At 51.8% G+C, this 18064-nt stretch overlaps 1 protein-coding gene across 3 annotated transcripts in view; it reads right to left on the bottom strand.

Moving 5' to 3' along the window:
• Positions 1–18064, bottom strand: part of WHRN (whirlin) — a 54840-nt gene that overhangs the window by 21562 nt on the left and 15214 nt on the right. For 2 of the 3 annotated variants that reach the window (XM_037400799.1, XM_037400798.1), the window contains exons 2-3: positions 15895–16110; positions 4061–4186 (exon numbers count right to left, since the gene is read on the bottom strand). In XM_037400799.1, coding sequence (XP_037256696.1) covers positions 4061–4186; positions 15895–16110 — 342 coding nt within the window. The remainder of the gene's footprint in view (positions 1–4060; positions 4187–15894; positions 16111–18064) is intronic. The other variant, XM_037400800.1, reaches the window with a different exon arrangement.

Here is an 18064-nt window from a genome sequence, read left to right as displayed (position 1 = left end):
TCAAGAGGCAGCTTCATGACTGCTCCCGATGATGTAAAATCATTCACCTCTTCTTATTTATAGTTTCTCTTTTTCTTTCCTTCTCTTGTATATGGATGTACACGGATTGTGGTAGCATCTTTTTACTTCGGCTTTCATGCTGGGAACACAATATTGAGTTGTTTGTTCAAAGAAAACTACTTGAAATCTGCTATTTCTGATCTGAAGGTCAAGGAGAGAAAAAGAAAGTGGCTTAAAAAAACCCTGACAAAATACACTATCAGAAAAAATGACTGAGGAAGAAATTGGGATGAGCAGAGCTACGAATGGCAGCTGAACAAGCTCAGCTCCTGTACGGCATCGCTGCAAACGTCACGCAGGAGGCAGGAAGGACAGAAGCTGAAAGCAAACAAGACTGGCTCACGTTCCTCCTTTGCAGTCCTCTGCTCACCTGCACCTTTTCAGTCTGAGAACTTTACATCGAGGCAGCCTATTTTAAAACGTGCCAAGGAACACGTTGTCAGAAGTTTCACGAATGAATAAACATAAAGACCACCAAGGCCAAGAGTATGAATATTTAATTATTGACTGACTGCAGTGATCCAGCCTGTTTTCTGCTGGCACCTGCAGAGCACTCTGCCTCGTGGCCATGGAGCCAGAGGGAGCAGAGCAGCAGTACCCAAACCAGCATCAGCAGGGCTGGATCTCCTCTGGGACTCTCAGCTCCTCTGGGACCACGGCCCCTGTTTGGGTAGCAGGTAAAAGCCAGCTTGGCTTTTGGGCCCAAGATAAACTTCCTTGGTTTTGACTGGCTTTCAATACCATGCTGTTCACCCTTTAATAAAAATTTAAAGGAAGTGTAAAATGTGTTATTAGAACATTCGAAAATTCTGATTTGGTGCCACAGATGCAAGAAGGTTTTACCTAAAATGAAAAGTCTGGCAGAATCAACTCACACAGTTCTGGCAACGAATTCAGTGCAAGCAGCAAAACCCACAGAAGTATTTGCTGCCTGGGAAGTCAGCAGGAACCTTCCCGTGGACCCGACAAGGCTGGGTTGCGCCCACATTGAAAAAATCCACAATTTTTCTATTTTAGAGAGCAACGAGTCGCCTGGAAATCACATTTACCTGTCAGCTCTTCCCTCTTCAGGATATTGCAACCCTTCCACTACCACCTGGAGCAGCGCAGGGAGCATGGGGATGCAATCTACACCCTACCGTGTCTAACAGCAGGACATAAAAGGCCTTTCTTTATCTCCAAACCTCCAAGCAGTTCTAAATTTACAGCCTGCAGCATACACAAATCAGGGTGGGAAGTGTCTGTGCGTATCTGAAATCACATAAAGCCTGACATTCAGGAAAGCATCGGCCTGCTGGCGTGCACAAATCAGTTACTAGAAAACAGAACAGCAAGGAGAGAGATATAAAGAATCAATAAGCAGAGGCTCTGGTGTGCAAACAGTTGTGGTGGCACAGGCACCCGGCTCCGCAGGGACGGAGGGGAGCAGCACGCACCACTTTGTGTGCTTCACTACAGCGTGTGCGCAATTGTTGTCTTGCCTTCCTGGCAGGTATGAAATGAGAGGTGGCAGGGTAAAGCTGTGTGTTGTGTAAATGCTGCTGTGACTTCTCCTACGTGTGCGAGACTGCAGTGTGACATTAGGTGTGCTGAGCTGACCAGCACCTGGACTGACCCAAGAAAAGCGGCAGTTTTCCCTGTGCAGTGAAGAGAGGGATTTGGAGCAGCGTGGAAGCACTTAACGTGAAACAAACAGAAAGAACCGTAGGAAAACAATGCAACTTCTTTTCCTGCCTTTAATCCTCCAGGCTTCTGGTGTTTGTGAGATGGAGTCTGACACTCCGGCACAGGGTCAGCAGGGAACGAACAGGCTTGCTTCAGACGGCGGGTCCTCTGACTCAGCAAAGTCATCCGTGTGACGCCCGGGGCAGCTCCAGCCAGTCCCTCTCTTTCCAGCTCTATTAGGTAGGAACAAATTGTCCTGCGCCTCTTATCGTCTGTCCTGAAACCCTCGTGTCCCAGAGCGTTGTCTCTGCTGCCTCCTACCACCACCTTGCACCCCTGACCAAGCACGGGCTGACAGCCTGGGGGACGGCTGCGTGCCCTGGTGGGGTGTGCAGGCACAGCGGCTGCGAGGTGGGCAGCACAGGGGGCATGTACACCCTGCGAGAGGATGGTCTGCAGGGAGTTCCCAGCAGCAGCTCTCACTTCTTGCTGCCCTGAGAAATACTCAGCCACCTCCCTAGGATGCTCCCACAGCTCTTCGTCCCTAGTGCCCAAATGACCCTCTCATACGGCAGAGTCCAAAACCCCTTTTTCCCTGCTAAGGACCTGAGAGAGTGACAAAAGCTTGGACTGACCCAAACCCTCAAGTTCAGCATTTACATTCTATGGCAAAAAGAGCCAGCAGTGAAAAACAGGAGCCTGCAGCAGCCAGTTAAGTTCAGCAGTGGCTGCGTTACCCCCATAAATGTCTCCTTGTCTATAAGGGCAGCCCTGCTCGACCTCAGTGCCCAGTTAGATGCAATATTTTGTGCCACAGCAACTTGAGGGACAGGACTGCATCTGCCCCAGCCCGAATCACAGCCCTCTCCACCCGACTGTCCAACCCACTCCATGCTACCAGCCTCAACAGATTTAAGTGACTTTATGACGCCACCAGAGCAAAGCTGAAGGCTTAGCCCTAAACTCTCCAGGGCCGACCAATGGAGAAATGTATCACTCCACAATACAGAGAGGGGATCAGGGCGGATTACCCCTCGATCCACAGCAGTCCAGCACTATTTTCAGCGGACAGAGAGAACATTAGGGAGTTTAACATCCATTGAGTCTTGACCGACACAAGGAGCAGTGAAAGAACTGTCCCTCAGAGCCCATGGGATTGCACTGGAGGAAGCAAAAGGGCACAATGTGATTCCAGGGAGTTGGATCATTCAAAGAGAAAAAACACACCAGAAAAGAAACCCTGAGTGATGAAACAAAATGCTACAGCCTGAGGAGTTTATGCTCCATTCACGAGGAGCACAGAGATACACCCAAAGTCCAATGGCTTCTTTTTCAACTTATTTTACTGGTGAACACCCTAGAACACATAACATTTTAACCCCAAATGCCCCTTCCAAGAACAGCTGAGGTCCCAGGGTGTCCCATCCTGTTCTCAGGATGTCCCATCCTGTTCTCAGGAAGACTGGAGGAGCTCGGAGGTGATTTTTGTGCATGTGTACATGGTGGGATGAAAGAGATGTAGGATCTCGCTTTCCAAGAGGTCTGCGGCAAAACTGTAGCCAGCTCTGGACCAGCGCAGCCTCAGCAGGGCCCAGCCAAACCACAGAGCATCCTTTAGGAACCTGTTTGACTACGGAGGAAGCCTGATGTTGCTGGAGGTCACACCAAGTTAAGCTGCTGATAGATCAGCTCTGCTCTGAGGGTGATCCTGCTGTTTCTGCCTGTTAAGACACGATCCTTGTGAACACCAGTGCTGCCGGAGGAAACTAGCAGGCACCTGCTCCCACCTCAGCCAGCCTGTCCGCCTCTCATCACAGCATTTAAACCATTCCTTGCAGGCAGGCTAAGAGCACCTTGTGCAAAACACTACCTCCAAACATAATGGATTTGGATGCCAGACGCAGGAACAGGGCACAGGACCAGGATCTTTAATAGGAAACTCTCCCCTGCCAGCTCAGGGAGGTGAGAGTGACTTTCTTCACCTGCCAGGTCGGGGCTGCACTTTTAGATATCTACACCAAACCATCCCCAGGCTCTCTCAAAGGGGAGAAATCAGGCGTGGGGGCGTGCTAAGGCAGAAAGCAAGTACAACCTACTGCAGAAACTGTAAGACTGCATTTTTCTCTTCACAACCACCTCGCTCCCCCTAAGCTTAGTATCCAAAACGCCCAAATAACATGCCCTGAAAAGCCATCACTGACCTTTCCACTGAGAGCTCGGCTTGAGCCAGGGGCAGAGGGATAGGAACAGCCACAGTTACACGCCGACGTGGCTCTGCAGCCCCAGCGTGTGAAGCTCTACTTCCCACCCCAGCCCACTCTGGGGTCACTCGTACCTTTAAGCCAGTGCTCTCTGCTTCAGAGCCTTTATCTACACCAGTGATGTAGATGCCCAGGGAATATTCTGCCCCTCCTCGGATCATAAGGCCCAGGGATTTCCCTTCATTCAGGACCAGATGCACCTGCAGAGGAATAGGAACAGTCATTTATGTGGCATCTGAGCGCTGCACAAAGGTGGTGGCAGCTCCACGCTTCTGACAGCAGTCACGTCCCTGCTGCTGCCACCAGCTCTCCCACCACTCCCCTAGCGAGGGGCACACACCCTGGGACAGAGCCCCTTCTGGAGATGCCTCCAGACAACCCTGGACAGAGCTCTAAACCAGCGCTGTCCCCTCCTGCAGCAATGCAGAGGCGGGAGAAGTGCAGGTTTAGCTGTGGCTCCCCAGGCTTGTCTGTCTCCCCGTGCCTAAAACAGCCAGTGCTGGCTGTGGCTCGAAGGATGCTTTAGATACACAGCCTGTGGGGTGGGCAATGCCCCCTGCATCCCCAGAGAGCAGCACAGCTACCCGCAGGCACAGGGTGGGGGACAGGCAGGGTAATTCTTCCAAGAGGGGCATTTTCCAGTGAAGCGTGGAAAACATGCAACGTCCGTGATTTGGGTTTGTTTTGTCTTTTCCTGTTTTTCAATAATTTAGAGGCTCAGGTGGAGTGAGAGGGCAGATCACGTTGAGAAAGTGTGGAAGTTTGGCTCTTTGAAAGGAAAACTCGGAAGAAGAGAGAAAGATGGAATGCCATCCAGTAGCCAGACGACAAATCCAGAAGTAAAGCACTGGCACGGAAGGAGGTTAATGCCTCAAGTGGAGCAAGTAATGTTATTTCAGGAGAGGTGTGGGCCTCAGGAAAGGAGACACAGCTTAGGCAAGGGCTGAGAGACCATTCTGCAGGTTGGAGTCCAGCTAACGTATCGGCCAGACGAGGGACTGCCAGAGCTCTGCTGGATACTGCCCTTCTCCTCCTGTCTGTCCTAGAGAAAACCAGCCTCCAGGCGTCAGCAACTAACAACATAACTAAAAAAAGCAAGCTACAGGTTTCACTCCAGTTTATGGAAAACGCTGCCAGGGGTCCAGACAGCTGCTGTTAAGCTCTTCAGCCGAGGGCTAGGCTGCTCAGGCCCATTGCACCTCCCCTGGCACCGGCCCCAGGTGTCGCAGGGTGACAAAGCACCACCCAAGGGGCCCTTCTGCTCCTGTTCTGCAGTCCTCAGAACCATGAGGAGGAAACGGTGCAGGCGAAGAGAGAGGCGGGGTGCACGGCAAGCTGGAACGCAGGGCAGCTGTGCCCACACTGTGTCCCCTGCCCAGACGGGGCAGCTCCAGCGGCATAGAGGTGGTGGGGGGAACACAGGAGGGAAATGCCAGCTCTAGAGGACCGAGAGGGTCCGGCTACGTGAGGGGCAGCGCACATGGCCTGGGAGGATTACACCCATAAAATGGAGGAGGAGTTGCTGGCAGTTTCAGCTCTCTGCTTCCCCAGGTGTATCGCTGGGGGTAGACAGGCAGCTGAGAGAAACCCCCAGAGCACCACGGGCACTGACGGCAGCGGTGCCAGTCCGCACGGGCTGTGAACGTCCCCCCCTCTGCCTACCCGTGCCCTGTGCACACGCGTGATGGCCCAGCAGTTACCCACACCCACCCTCACGGGGAACCCAGCTCCATTGCTGCCCTTCTTTTATGCAGTGGTGACTGCAAGGGGCCACCCTGGGCACGCTCCCCTCAGGACAGGGGACAGAGAACAAGCAACAAGACAACACAGAGGCACAGGCTGCAGTGGGGAAAGACCCCGAGGCAGCACAGGCTGCTCCTCACCCACCTCCACCAGCCCCGTCACGGCTCTGCACGGATGGCAGCGTCCCAGGACACCCCACCCCGGCACCTCGCCTGCCCAAGGCACAGAAGGCACTCGGGGGCTCCCCCGCTCAGCCATGTACCTTATTATCTCTAATTAATAATACTAGGATGGATTTTCCATCTATCCTGCCCAGAACAGCCAGCACATACTGCAACAGACATTGTGTATTTTCCACAGACCTGAAGTACCCAGCAGCAGCTGGACAGCTGTTTTCCCCACCAAGCGCTGCCCGCAGGGCTGGGTTTGCAAGGCATGCCAAAGCTATTAGCCAGCTTCCCATCTGCCTTCTTCCATCCTCTCCTACTCAGAGGGCCTGATGATATATGGAACTTCAGGTGAGAATTTAGAGTGAATGAGCAAGCCTGTATTTAGCTCCCTTGAGGACTCTCAATTTAAAATGGCCTTTGTTCACTCGCTGCGTGACATTTCCTAAATGAATAACTCCAGGGCTTTTTTTCTGCTTTTGTCCCAAGTTTTAAGTCAATTCTGCAGAAAAGCAGACAGCAGGAATAAAAACAAATGAGAAAAGCCAAATTGTGTTTCACACTGATAGAAACAACCAGAAACAGACTGTTTGCGAATGGCTTTTATATTTAAAATTCTTCATTGCACTCAAAGCAAAAGCTTGTGCATTTACCTGGATGGAAAAGTCATTTCCAGCATCAAGTCACTAATTAAGCTGCCTTTCCAGAGGAAACAGCAACACGCAGGGAGTTCAGCCCAGCCTTAGAGAGGCTGGTATTGAAAACCCATTTTCTGTCTTGGTGGTGGTGCAGTAGCAAGAGAGAAACCAGCAGCAGGACATAAATCTGCCTAAGGACAATACACTGCAAAATTCTGTACTTTCTAAGAAACGGCTGCCCAAACAGTTCTTGCTTTTCTATACTGCTATCGCAGCTGGCTAGCAACTGTATTAATGCCTCATCGGCTGCACGTTTTACGGATCCGCAAGCTAAAGCTGGGGTGATCAGAAAGGGGTGACCAACACAGGCAGGCTCTCAGCACGGCACCGCTGCCCTCTGCTCCCGCACCCCGGGAATGGCTGGACCGTGGAAAGGCCAAGAGCTGCAAGACACGAACCGCCTGCATCAGTGTCCTTGTCCAGCACTGCACAACGCTGCCGTTCCCTGGGTTAGTCCCTCCCCTGCTTGAAAGTGCACAAAGTGCTGGAAACAATTTGAAGATTGAAGCATTGTAAAGGAAGCACATAAAGGGACCTTCATGCTTGAGGCTGGAGAAGAGAGCTGGGCATTGTCCCTACCCAACGGAGTGTTTGCCTGTCAAAGTCAAGGGCAGTTTAACCTTCTTTTTACATGAAAATGCTGCTTTGGACATAGAACGATTACTTTATAGAATATTTCACTGAGTTTCTTTTTAAAACCAGAAAAATATTCAACTTTTCCAAAGCCCTTCTGTTTTTTGCCTAACGACATTCAGGGTTTCCCTTCTACTACACCTTCTTCACCGCACCGTGGCCATACCGTCCAAAAATCCCCCGACATCAGGGAAAAATACAAGTAGCAGAAACGCAGCAAAGCGCACGCAATCACAGATCAGGGTCACAGCAGAGTAGTAACACCAACACCCTCTCTACGAGCCCTGAACAACAAATAGATGTGGCAGCACTGCACTGGGCTTGGCAACAGGAGGAGTAGCTCTGTATCAAGATATTTACATTTCCCTTTAACACCACCCTGATGGCCGGGTAAGTTGAGAAGCTGCGCTCTCCACCCGGGTATCATCAGATGGAGTAAGAGATACTCTCCCTATAAACCTGACGTGTGGTGTGTGAGCTGGTTTGTTTATGCAGGTACCAGGCAAACTTGCGTCTTCAAGAAGCAGAAAGCGATGAGAATACAGCCCCGAGTAATCAAGGTCCAAAACACCTTCCCGCAAACCCAAAACTCCAGCTGCGTGCCAAAACCTACGCACTACTTAAAAATGTGTTGCCACCGGCAATCCCAGAAAGTTGGGCTCTAGGGTTTAATTGCATTTCTTAATCAACTAATGCCTATGCCTCTGCCAATAAACCATGCGGAAATTGCAATAGAAACTCAGGCTGCCATGAAAAGCATGGCAGCAGCAGGGGCCAGGGAAATAACCGCTCTCGGAGCACTCGGCTTATTGACCAACGGCAGATTTAGGGAACAGCTGAGAAATGAAGTGAGTGCTCGCAGGCAGGGGGCTTGGTTTGATCAGGCTGGAGAGCGAGGAGGGAGGCGGGAAGGAGGAGCAGAGAGAAGGCATCCAGGAGCCAAACGGAGAGATAAGCCGATTGCCAGGATGAAGCAGAGGCTGAGTCACTCCGTGTTAAGGGCTTAGGGATAAGACGGGAGACTATTTTGCACACCATCTCCCAAGGGCCTCCTGCCTCCACGAGGCTGTCCCCAGTGCCGGGGCACACCACAGAGACAGTGTTAGGTGGGTTGGCACCATCATGCCGGATGCCCCAAGCCCAGCACTGCCCACACTCGCTGCCACCCTGCTGAGGGCACCCTTCCCACACCGTAAGCCCACCCTCCGCACACGGTGTGGGGTGGGAAGGAGACTGCAGGATGACAGTGAAGCGCAAGCCAAGCTGTGCTGTCCAAGGAGGGAGACAAACATGTCCACTATGGCCAGGCTGTTGTTTCCAGTGGTTCCCACCTCCATGACTTGCTCTTGCCACGATGAAAAGTGTCCATCCTGGGTCCCACTGGGAACAGACCCCCAGGACACCATTCCCCAGACCAAGCGCTTCTTCTTGAGCTTCTCCACTCAGGTAAGCAGGTTTGTACACATACAATTAATACTTCTGTGCAAGTCTTGTCCCAGAAGAGGGCATTTTGGTTCCATTTCCACTTTGTTTCCTCCCTCCTCAACTCTCTCCCTGTTCTACTGCCAGGCTGAAGCTCAGGGGGAGAAGCTGTAACATACCACAGGGGCTAGTTTAGGGGATAGCTGGGATCACTCCAAGCTGCTAAATGCACAGCTGTCCTGACACCATCCTAAACCAGGGCCAGCAATTAAGGCATGCAGAAGGGCAGCTATTCTGTAGGGGGAAACTGAGGATATCCAGGCAAGGTAACCCCTCCTCACCTTGCTGAGAAGGGTCCGGTATTCCCAGGCTCACAGTGGCACAGATGCTGCGCGGTCCCCACCTCCTCCCCATGCCCTACCGAGGCCGCGTCCAGCCCCAGGCTACTCCTGTGTGTACAACACAGGAGCATTTGAAAGATCAAGGTCACAAATTTAATTTCAATTTCAACACCGAAACATCTGCTGCCTCCTGTAGCAGGAAACGAAGGAAAACATGCCATCATCAGTCAGGCATTTGCTCTGAGTAGATTCTTGCATGGGATATCTTTTCTCCCGGTTTATGAAATTACCTGTTGACAGATTCGATTTTACCATTAGAAAAAGCAGTTTCAGACAAGAATGACTGCACCAGTGCAATTCAGCACACAGCTGTGAATGGCTGAGGAGGTTTCACCCATGCCGACAGCTATTTCCATGCCATTACTGCTACCACACAACAAAAAACAACACTTAAGGAGGCTCACACGGCTCATCCTCCTCCTGCCTACCACAGAAACCCCACTGACTTATGTCTAGACATCCTGCAAACGTGCGAGCACAGCTCACAGGAACACAGAGCCAGCTCACGACCCATTAACTGAGGTCCTGGGAGCAGCAGTCACAGCTGCTAGAGGTGCCAGATCCATCAGAGCTGCCTCTAATACCAACCCCACTTCCAGGCCAGGCTTTGCAAGGCTGTGCCAGTGACTGCAGCCACAGCTGCCCTGGCAGCCATCTCTGAGCATGTTTAATAGTAGCGCGGCTCCAGGGCTGCCTCTGGCTACGCAGCAGGAGCATGTGGGGCGCCGATTTGCAAACAGGTTCTTGTAGGAGGTGTGTGCCGGGACAGCGAGCATCTCCCACGGCTGAGAGGTGGCACTCGGAGCAGAGGGACAAGCAGGCAACAACAGAAGCAGCACAGGACAGCCTCTAAACCAAGCCCGCTGCCCCGGGGCCAGATCCCCGCTCTCAGCCCAGCGGTGCTGCCCAGCTCTCACCCACGCTGCTGAGCCCACCGGCTGCCCCTCCCCACCCCCCGGGGCACCGCTCGACTTGCCCAGCACAATTACTGCTTCTGGGGGCTTTTCTGCTAAAGTGCCTGAAATAATGAAGAGATGGCACTGCCACCCACCAGCGTGGGGTGAGCTGAGGTCTGACCCAAGGGGTGTTTCGGGGTAAGTCTGCTGGGACAGTGCTACAGGCCACCCAAGGCAGGAGGACCCCTTTAATCCCTGGGGAGCTGGGGAACCAGTGGCTCACGCCACATACTCCAGTCACCACGGGGAACTAACCACATACCCCTGGAGCAGCCTGGATATGCTTCCAGCTGTAAACCAAAGCAAACCCCAGCAAGGTCAGAGCAAGCAAGCAGTGAGAGACGTGAGGAGCTGTATCAATTCTCACTGAAAATATCATTACAATTTAATAGAAAGAAATCCTTCCTTATCTCTCCTGCATCTCTTATCCTTCATGCTCAAGTAGTCACCATTAGTGTCTCAAGCATTTGAGCCATGCAATGTTATCACAGATATATTTTTTCTTTTTGTTTTTTAACAATTACAGCTACTTTTGGATACAGAACTGCCTGAAGGCAAAGAGATGCTCACACTCTCTTTTTTATGTGTATTTTCTTTCTTCTGCTGCATCAAAAGCTTAAAGGAATAAGCAGCTCCCCTGGCAATAAGCACATTAGAGCAACGATTCAGCTGATGAAATGGCGTTTCTCAGAGAATTAGCAGTCCGACACTTGCAGAGCATTTTGCACAGTTAGTCTTCCTCCCAGCTCAGCAGCACCTATGAGTTTTTGCAGGCTGACGGTTTCCAAAGTGCTTTTAATGAAATAAGCTGTTGATCCCAGAAGTATATCAGTGACAATTCACAGCACAAATGGTCCTTGCTGTTGCAAAAAATCTAGAGGACTTAAGCCTGGACAGATCATAAAAAGTAAACTGTTCTGAAGCACAAGGTGACCACGGGAAGCAGGTCCCATCCTTCCAGCAAGCAGGCTACATCCTCTGCTGGGATTGCGCTGGGGGACTGTGACTTGCTGCTGTGTCTGCCCTGGAGACAGGTGGCTCCAACAACATTTCTCCAGAACTTTGCACTAGTGCAAGCCCTTCATGTCACACTTATTGACCACCATCAATGGCTACTTCACTTAAGGGGAAGACGGGCACAGGGCTCTCACGAAACACTGCATCCATTGATTACAACCACAGGGAAGGCTGCCCTTACTGCAGGAAACTAATAGTAGCAAAACTTAGGAAATACGGCCATCTGTTTTTATGTTACCTGCCACAGACAACACAGACACGGAAAGCATAAAATTTGCAACAACTTGCACAACCACAAATGCGTACCTGCCAGCACCTCCATCATCTCGACATTCCCTTTAATTCTTGCATCCCTTCTTGTGCCTTTTCATGAGATATCATTTGTGTTAGGTCAGGTCTACAATGAATAATCGGCCCAGATCTTAGCATTCACCTCCTGCTCATCCACACAGAACAGCCTCTGACCCAGGCTTGGTGCAAGCTGGATTTTGGCCCAGAACCACTGACTGGAACAAGATGGTGAAAGCAAAGCCAGTGGACAGCTGACAGTCCACCCATAACCTCCCAAATCCCCGTCACTGCTTCTTCCACAGCTGACAGTGAAGGAATCCCACTGTCTACACAAAAACACAATTCAAAGCCACGGGCAAGGAATGTGCCAGCACTGGGACAGCAGCATTGGCTGCCTTCTGCACTGAATCTGCACTGCAGCAAAGCTACCCAAGGAGGTCAGACTGACCCGCCAGCTGAAAGCCCAACCGCCCTGGCTGCACACCAGCCCACCTGCCCCACGCCTGCAGCCCACCGCCCACGTGCCCCTCCAGGAAGGTACGCAGCCGTGCACCAGATCTCCCCTCCACCAGGCAGATCGGTTACACTATCACACACACGCCAACAGCAGCGGGGTTTCCATTTCAAGCCTTTTGATAACAAATGCTTCTGCCTACAGATAAGCAAACTTGTTAAACTATGCTACAAAAGCCATCCTTTCAGGCATACAGAACAGATGCGCTGGAGGAAAAGGTAGCCAGACAGGGATATCTCTATTGCCTGATGAATGTAGGATGCCTCCACCAACCTTGAATTTAACCTTGCAAAAGCTGGAAATAACCACCTTAGCTACAGCAGCGTTGCAGGCTTACTGAACTGTAGCGACGTATTAACAAACTTGCTGGTTTAGGTGGCTTCAGCCTCCTGCTGTAGGGCTGAAGGCTGATCTCTGCTGTACGTTTCCAAAGGGTGCCTGTTCGAAAGCTTTTACATATGTATTCCAGGACGTTCAGATCGATTAGAAATGGGGGGGGCGCAGGGGGGCACACACCAACGAACTAATCCCCAGCCCTTCTCTCAGAATATAAAACCACCCAGAAATCAAATAGCCCATGGCAGTACCTGTCAATTCCAGTTGACTGGGCTGAATTAACCAGGGACCAGTTGCATTTATTTGCCTGATATTTGTGAACAGAATAACCCCATTTTCAACAGTTAACTCTCTCTGTGTATCTACACATAAAGAGAAAAAACTAGAGGCAGGCTGCTCCTGTGTTCTGGGACATGTTTTCATCTCTTGATGGCGCACAGCAAGTCAGGACAAAGCGGCTCAGCTAATTCATGCCCTGGAGCATGTGTTCAAACAAATGACACAGGCAGTCACACCAAATAACCCCTCTTAAATCTACTGGCCAGGTCAGGCTCTCCTCACTGCCAGGCAGCCTTTGATCATGGTGGGGCTTTCTTTCACCGTCAGCTGGCAAAGCCAGGGACCTCTGCATACAGAAGCGTCTGGGTTGCCTTGGCCATTTAAAAGTTGTAACACCCGGTAATTTTCTTTTGCTGGTCTTACAGATGGGATTCAGGAGTGGAGGTTATTGCAACGTGCATACCAAACCTTGCACGCTGACACCAACGAGCAGGATTGTCAGGAGGAGCTGAGTTTGGAGGCAGGCTCAAGGTAGTGCAAGGAGTGGAGGGGCCAGGGTCCTGTTCTGAGCAACCTTGGATCCCATCAGCACTAACAGCTACTGCTGAAAGCGCTTCTGAACTGCTGAGCCAGCAGGCTACGGAGAAAGGTACACCATGCTTGTGGTCAGCAAGGACGGAGCCGCGTTAAGACAGCAAGGAGGCAGCTTCCAGGGAGCACCAAGCTGGGCTGCAGCGAGCAGAAGGCACGCTGGAGTCTGACACAAGAAGTCAAGTCTGGAGTAGCAAAGGCAGCCAAGGGCCCCCACAGGGCTGCGCAGGGACCCCAGGAGTGCGACAACACACGGTTGATAGCTCCTGTCACAAGCATGGTAATGGGCCAGTGTGGCCCAGCGGGGCAGGAGGGGAACAGCAGAGCGACCGCTGTCACTGCTGACATGCCACGGAGGAGCAGTGCCAGGAGAAGGTTGAGCAGTGCCTGTTCTCATGTTGCCAGCACTGCCCTCCACATCAGACCTCTGTACACCCACTTCTGAGAGCTTCAGGTATCTCCTGCAACTGCCATTTTGATTCTTCCCAGGTTAACAGAGGGGCCTCCACACCCCTGCCCTGCAGTTAAAGACCATTCTCCACTACAAGCCAAAGGGCTGTCCGACTGTGTGAAGCAGCACCAAGGAACGGAAAAAGCAAGCTCAGATTTTGGAAGAGCAAGGCTCTTCCACCACCCCTCACATCTGGGCAAAAGGTCCTGAAGCCATCAAGCCACAAACTGGTAGCACCATGAAGATTGGGCATCCCACCCAAGGCTGGTAGATTTCCTCAGTGCTCTGTAAGTGCAGCGCTGCCACAAAAAGGCATCACAGCAATGGCACCAGAGAAGCACAGCTCAGAACAAGGACAGCCACTTTTGTGAGCCACAGCCCCACAACCTGGCTCAGCCAGAATGGTGCCACAGTGGGCGACCTGGAGCTGGGACCCCCCCCTCACACCTTGGGAGTGTATCCAAGAGCAGCCAAGCCCAGCACGGATGCTCTTCGAAGTTTAACGTGGCCTTCATTCAACTTGGCTTCATTCCCTTCCAAAGCAGATTAAGTCATGGTAATTAAAGGTCTTTTAACTTGCAAAGTTCAGTTGGATTCATTTTCCTGTGCCCCACCTGGAAATGCCAGCCCTGACGAGCTTGGGACCAGGAGCAGCAGAGGGGAGGCTGCTTTGGTCTGATGACCGACCCATGCAGCAGCCAAGCAGCCCAGGGACAGCTCGGGCACCTGGCATCACATTTCCTTAGGGACTGAGGGAAACGGGCTGTCTGGGGCCCTGCAAGGCTCAGGCACCCGGCAGGGATGTGTACAGCTGCAGGCTTCTAAGGGGTTTGTGTCGATACACAGCAAGGACTAAAGGAACAATGTGCAGAGGAACACCTCCTACCCACAGCTTCAAAGAGTTGCTGCCTGCTGTATCAAGGTGACACTGAGTGGTAGGGGGTGGGGGACACCAGCAAGCCAGCAGTGCCTGCTTTTCTCTTTTCCTTAGAGTAAAAATAATGGGCCCTTCTCCCTTGTGGCCCACATGAATATTTCATCAGTCAACTGCCTCATCCTGTATTAATTTTTTCTCCCTCTGGCTGAGATGGGAGGCTCCAGCCTACAGATCCTTCCACAGCCTTTCCAGGAGGAGCTGAGGACATTTTGGGCATACAATCAAAGCACTAGGGACAGGCAGAGCAATCTCAGGATAACAGGATGGAAATACCTCAAGGCTCCAAGCAATTCTGTGCCTTTGGGAAGCAAGCACCCTGCTCGCTCTTATGATAGTTCTTTGATGTCCCATGAACACCGGTGAGGCAACAGCATGTCCTACGTGCACAGGACAAACAGGTTCCCTATCCATCACCACCAAGAGAGCCAGCAGAGTCTGTCCCTCCAGCCTGTGCCTCACTGCAAAGGCATCTGAGCTCTGTTCCTCTGCACCTAAAACTCTCTACATCTCCCTGGGCACGAGAAGCATGACAGAGGAAAAAAAATAAAAACCCCGAGATCAGAGATTGCAGCTTGAACATACCCTTTGCTGGCTTCACTTACTATAAGGCCTATTTGAAAGGAGGGCAGGCTCACAGTAAGAGCACTGGGAATTAGATGTGCTGATATGCTTTCCTTTCCGTTGAGATTGAGGTCCTGCTGGAGTGGCCAGCGCTGGCCTGGCACCGCCAGCTCCCCTGGGTACTGCTAAGAAAGCCATTCCTTTTCACTTGCAAGCTCCTTTTTCACTTGCCAGGGCTTTTTACACAAGCACTGCTCAGGCCCTTCCTGCCTCAGCCTGCCTCTTCCCAAATGGAAAAGGAAAATCATCCATTTTATTTTACAGCATTTTTGGAAGAGAAAAATTGGTTTCGTTCTGTTGGGTTTTTTACTTAGAGAATGCTGCCAAGAGACCCAAGAAAGCTTCACGGGAACACCTGAGGAAGGATCTGAAATGCAGGAAGAAGGGCAGCGATGTATTCTGAGATCTAGTGCTCCAAATCCACTCGCTCTCCTGAACATAACATCTATGTCAGCCTCTCAACGACCATGTTGGCAGCAGGCCTCCAGCCAAGAAAACAACCTGTTTGGGAAAAGTCTTCAAAGCAACTTCTGGTTTGACCACTCTTCCTGGCAGGACCCTCACTGCCAGACCAGTCAGCACTGGGACAACACCTTCTCTCCAGCTCAGGTTCTATTTGTGTCAGATGGGAACAAAGGCAATCCATCCCATAGGAACAGGACAGAGGGAAAGCTACAGACAGAGTGAGAAAATCAGGATCCAGTGCATCCTAAAGGAGGAACAAGCTATCCCCGTGGAGGCCGGCATCGCACAAATCAAAAGCCGAAGGGGAACGAAGAGGGTTGGCACCTACATGGTAACAGGTACTCACAGACAGGCCTGCAGGGCTGTAGCCCATCCCCCTTGCTCACCTTTTTCTCATCTCCCTCTTGCAGGAGCTGGAGGTGGCTCCTCTTCTCGCTGTCCTTGCGGAGGGAGCTGTTCTGGTGGTGTGGCAGACCTGTCGGCGGGGACACGCTCCGGCCCTGCGGGTCCACCCAGGTGTAGATGTGGTTGGTGACATAGCCCCCTGGGATGCGTCCCACCGAATGTACAGACAGGTTCAGCTTCTTGCAGCCTTTCAGTACCTGGAAGACAAGCCAAGGAGAGGAAAGAGTTAATGCCTATGGAGGGGGAAGGACAATCTGTCTTAGGACCCTAGGGTCACACGTTTTGCTCTTCCTTGAGGCTGAAAGATCTCAAGCTATTCTGCAACTAGCAACTGTATGACCGAGTTACATAAAAAGCTAGTGAAAAAGCTGGGATTCTTCTATTCTCTCCTGAACTGCAATGGTATTAAGGCAAAGCTGCTGCTGCTGACAGAAAAAATACACACTTCCCATCAGCCAGGGAAAGAGCAGAGAGGGGCAGAGTACAGGGAGGCAAGGTGGGCAGTGACATGCCCAAGAGGAACCCCCCAGTACGGGCTGAACCTTAGGCTGAGCAGTTCCAGCAGCTTTGGAGAGGAGTCAGAGCAGGACCGGGACTGATGCTGGAGGAGAGCAGCACTGCCGCTCCCCACAGCTCGCTCCCCACAGCTCGGCCCCAAACTCTGCCATTGGAAAAGCTCCTGATGCCTTCAGGGGACGCTGACAACACTCCCAGAAGTTCAGCCTCTGCTGCCATTTCATTACCAGCTGCCTTCCCCAGCACAAGCAGCCAATTAATGAGCACAATAATTATTAAATACACACATATATTTAAAACAGCATGCACAGAGATGACCTTGGGACTCAGATAAGGTGACCTACAATTACTCCTCTACCCCTCCAGCTTCCACTGTGAGAAGCTTTATAGTAAAATTAACATATAAGAGTTCTCCCTGGGGACATCTGTAAGTGCTAACTCCTCCTGAGGCCTCAGGAATGTCAACACTCTGGATCTTCTCTCAGAAAGGAGATGCTTTGGGGTTTTTTTTTCCATATATACATGTTTTTGATGAGCTGCTCCCACAAGGTCTCCTCTCCCAACTGAGCAGAGAAGCTGCCGAGCAAAGCTCATGACCAGGAAGAACTAATACGGGCAGCTCTTCAGTAAAGAGTAATATCATTAGTAATAGTGGGCTGGCTGGATCCCAGCTCTGACCTGGCAAGACTCCTGTCCCTCCCTGCCAGAGCTAGACAGAGTCCAGCTTACCAATTCCCAGTTCAGCATCTCCATCACATACAGCAATTTGGCTGCAAATTTGTCACACGCTCCCAAGGTCATCACGTGCCTGGAGAGCTTAAACAAGGATTGCAAAACCAACAGCCTCATCAGAACAACTGCAGAGCACCTCAACATCCCGGGCTGCTTACTAACTCCAGCCCCTGTCCCCTTAGCTCCCCCAGTCCCCCAAACACATCGCCTGCCATGATCTCTGCTCTCCCTGCGAGCACACGGAGCCCAGCCCGGCTGGTGGGACAGGCAGATGTGCTCACTGCTCTCCAGTCTTGCCAGCATCAGCCCAGATCTCATCGGGACAGTGAAGCTACTTCTGAGCCTGCTGTCCACCCCAGGGTACCGCTCTGAAATGGGCACCACAGCACCGGGGCCCATCTGTGCTCCAGGGCACAGGTCTGCTTCCTGACCCGCAGCCCCTGCACGAGCTGCCACGCAGGCAGGCTCAGGGTGACTGCAGCTCCACGGCAATCAGGTGGGGGTGGCAGGGTTTCTCACCTACCTTAGAGCTACCAGTGCAGAGTGACCCCCATGAGGCGGGGAACAGCCCCTCCCTGAAACACTCTGCATTCAAACTAGAGGCATCTCTAAGAAAACCTCTTTTAAGCCTGCATAACGTCACTTACTTACCTCAGTACTGGGACAGCAAACAGCATGGACAGTCCCATGAGCAAAATCTCTTCTCTGAATGAAGCTGCAACCCCTCATCGAGCACAAGCAAATGATGAGGCTATTCAGTGATTTGCCCAACTGTACAGGGTTACTGTCCTCCCTCTGCCACAGAAATGCCACGTGAGTGATCCTAACAGACACTCACACTCCCACCCTTCGCCCCCTCTAAATGAAAGAGCAGGCTCTCCGTCTGCACCGATCCTGGCCATT

Source organism: Falco rusticolus, chromosome 9 (genome assembly GCF_015220075.1).
Source record: "Falco rusticolus isolate bFalRus1 chromosome 9, bFalRus1.pri, whole genome shotgun sequence".
NCBI lineage: Eukaryota > Metazoa > Chordata > Aves > Falconiformes > Falconidae > Falco > Falco rusticolus.
The sequence above is the reverse complement of the archived record's forward strand: the minus strand, read 5'-3'. Positions and strand labels throughout refer to the sequence as shown.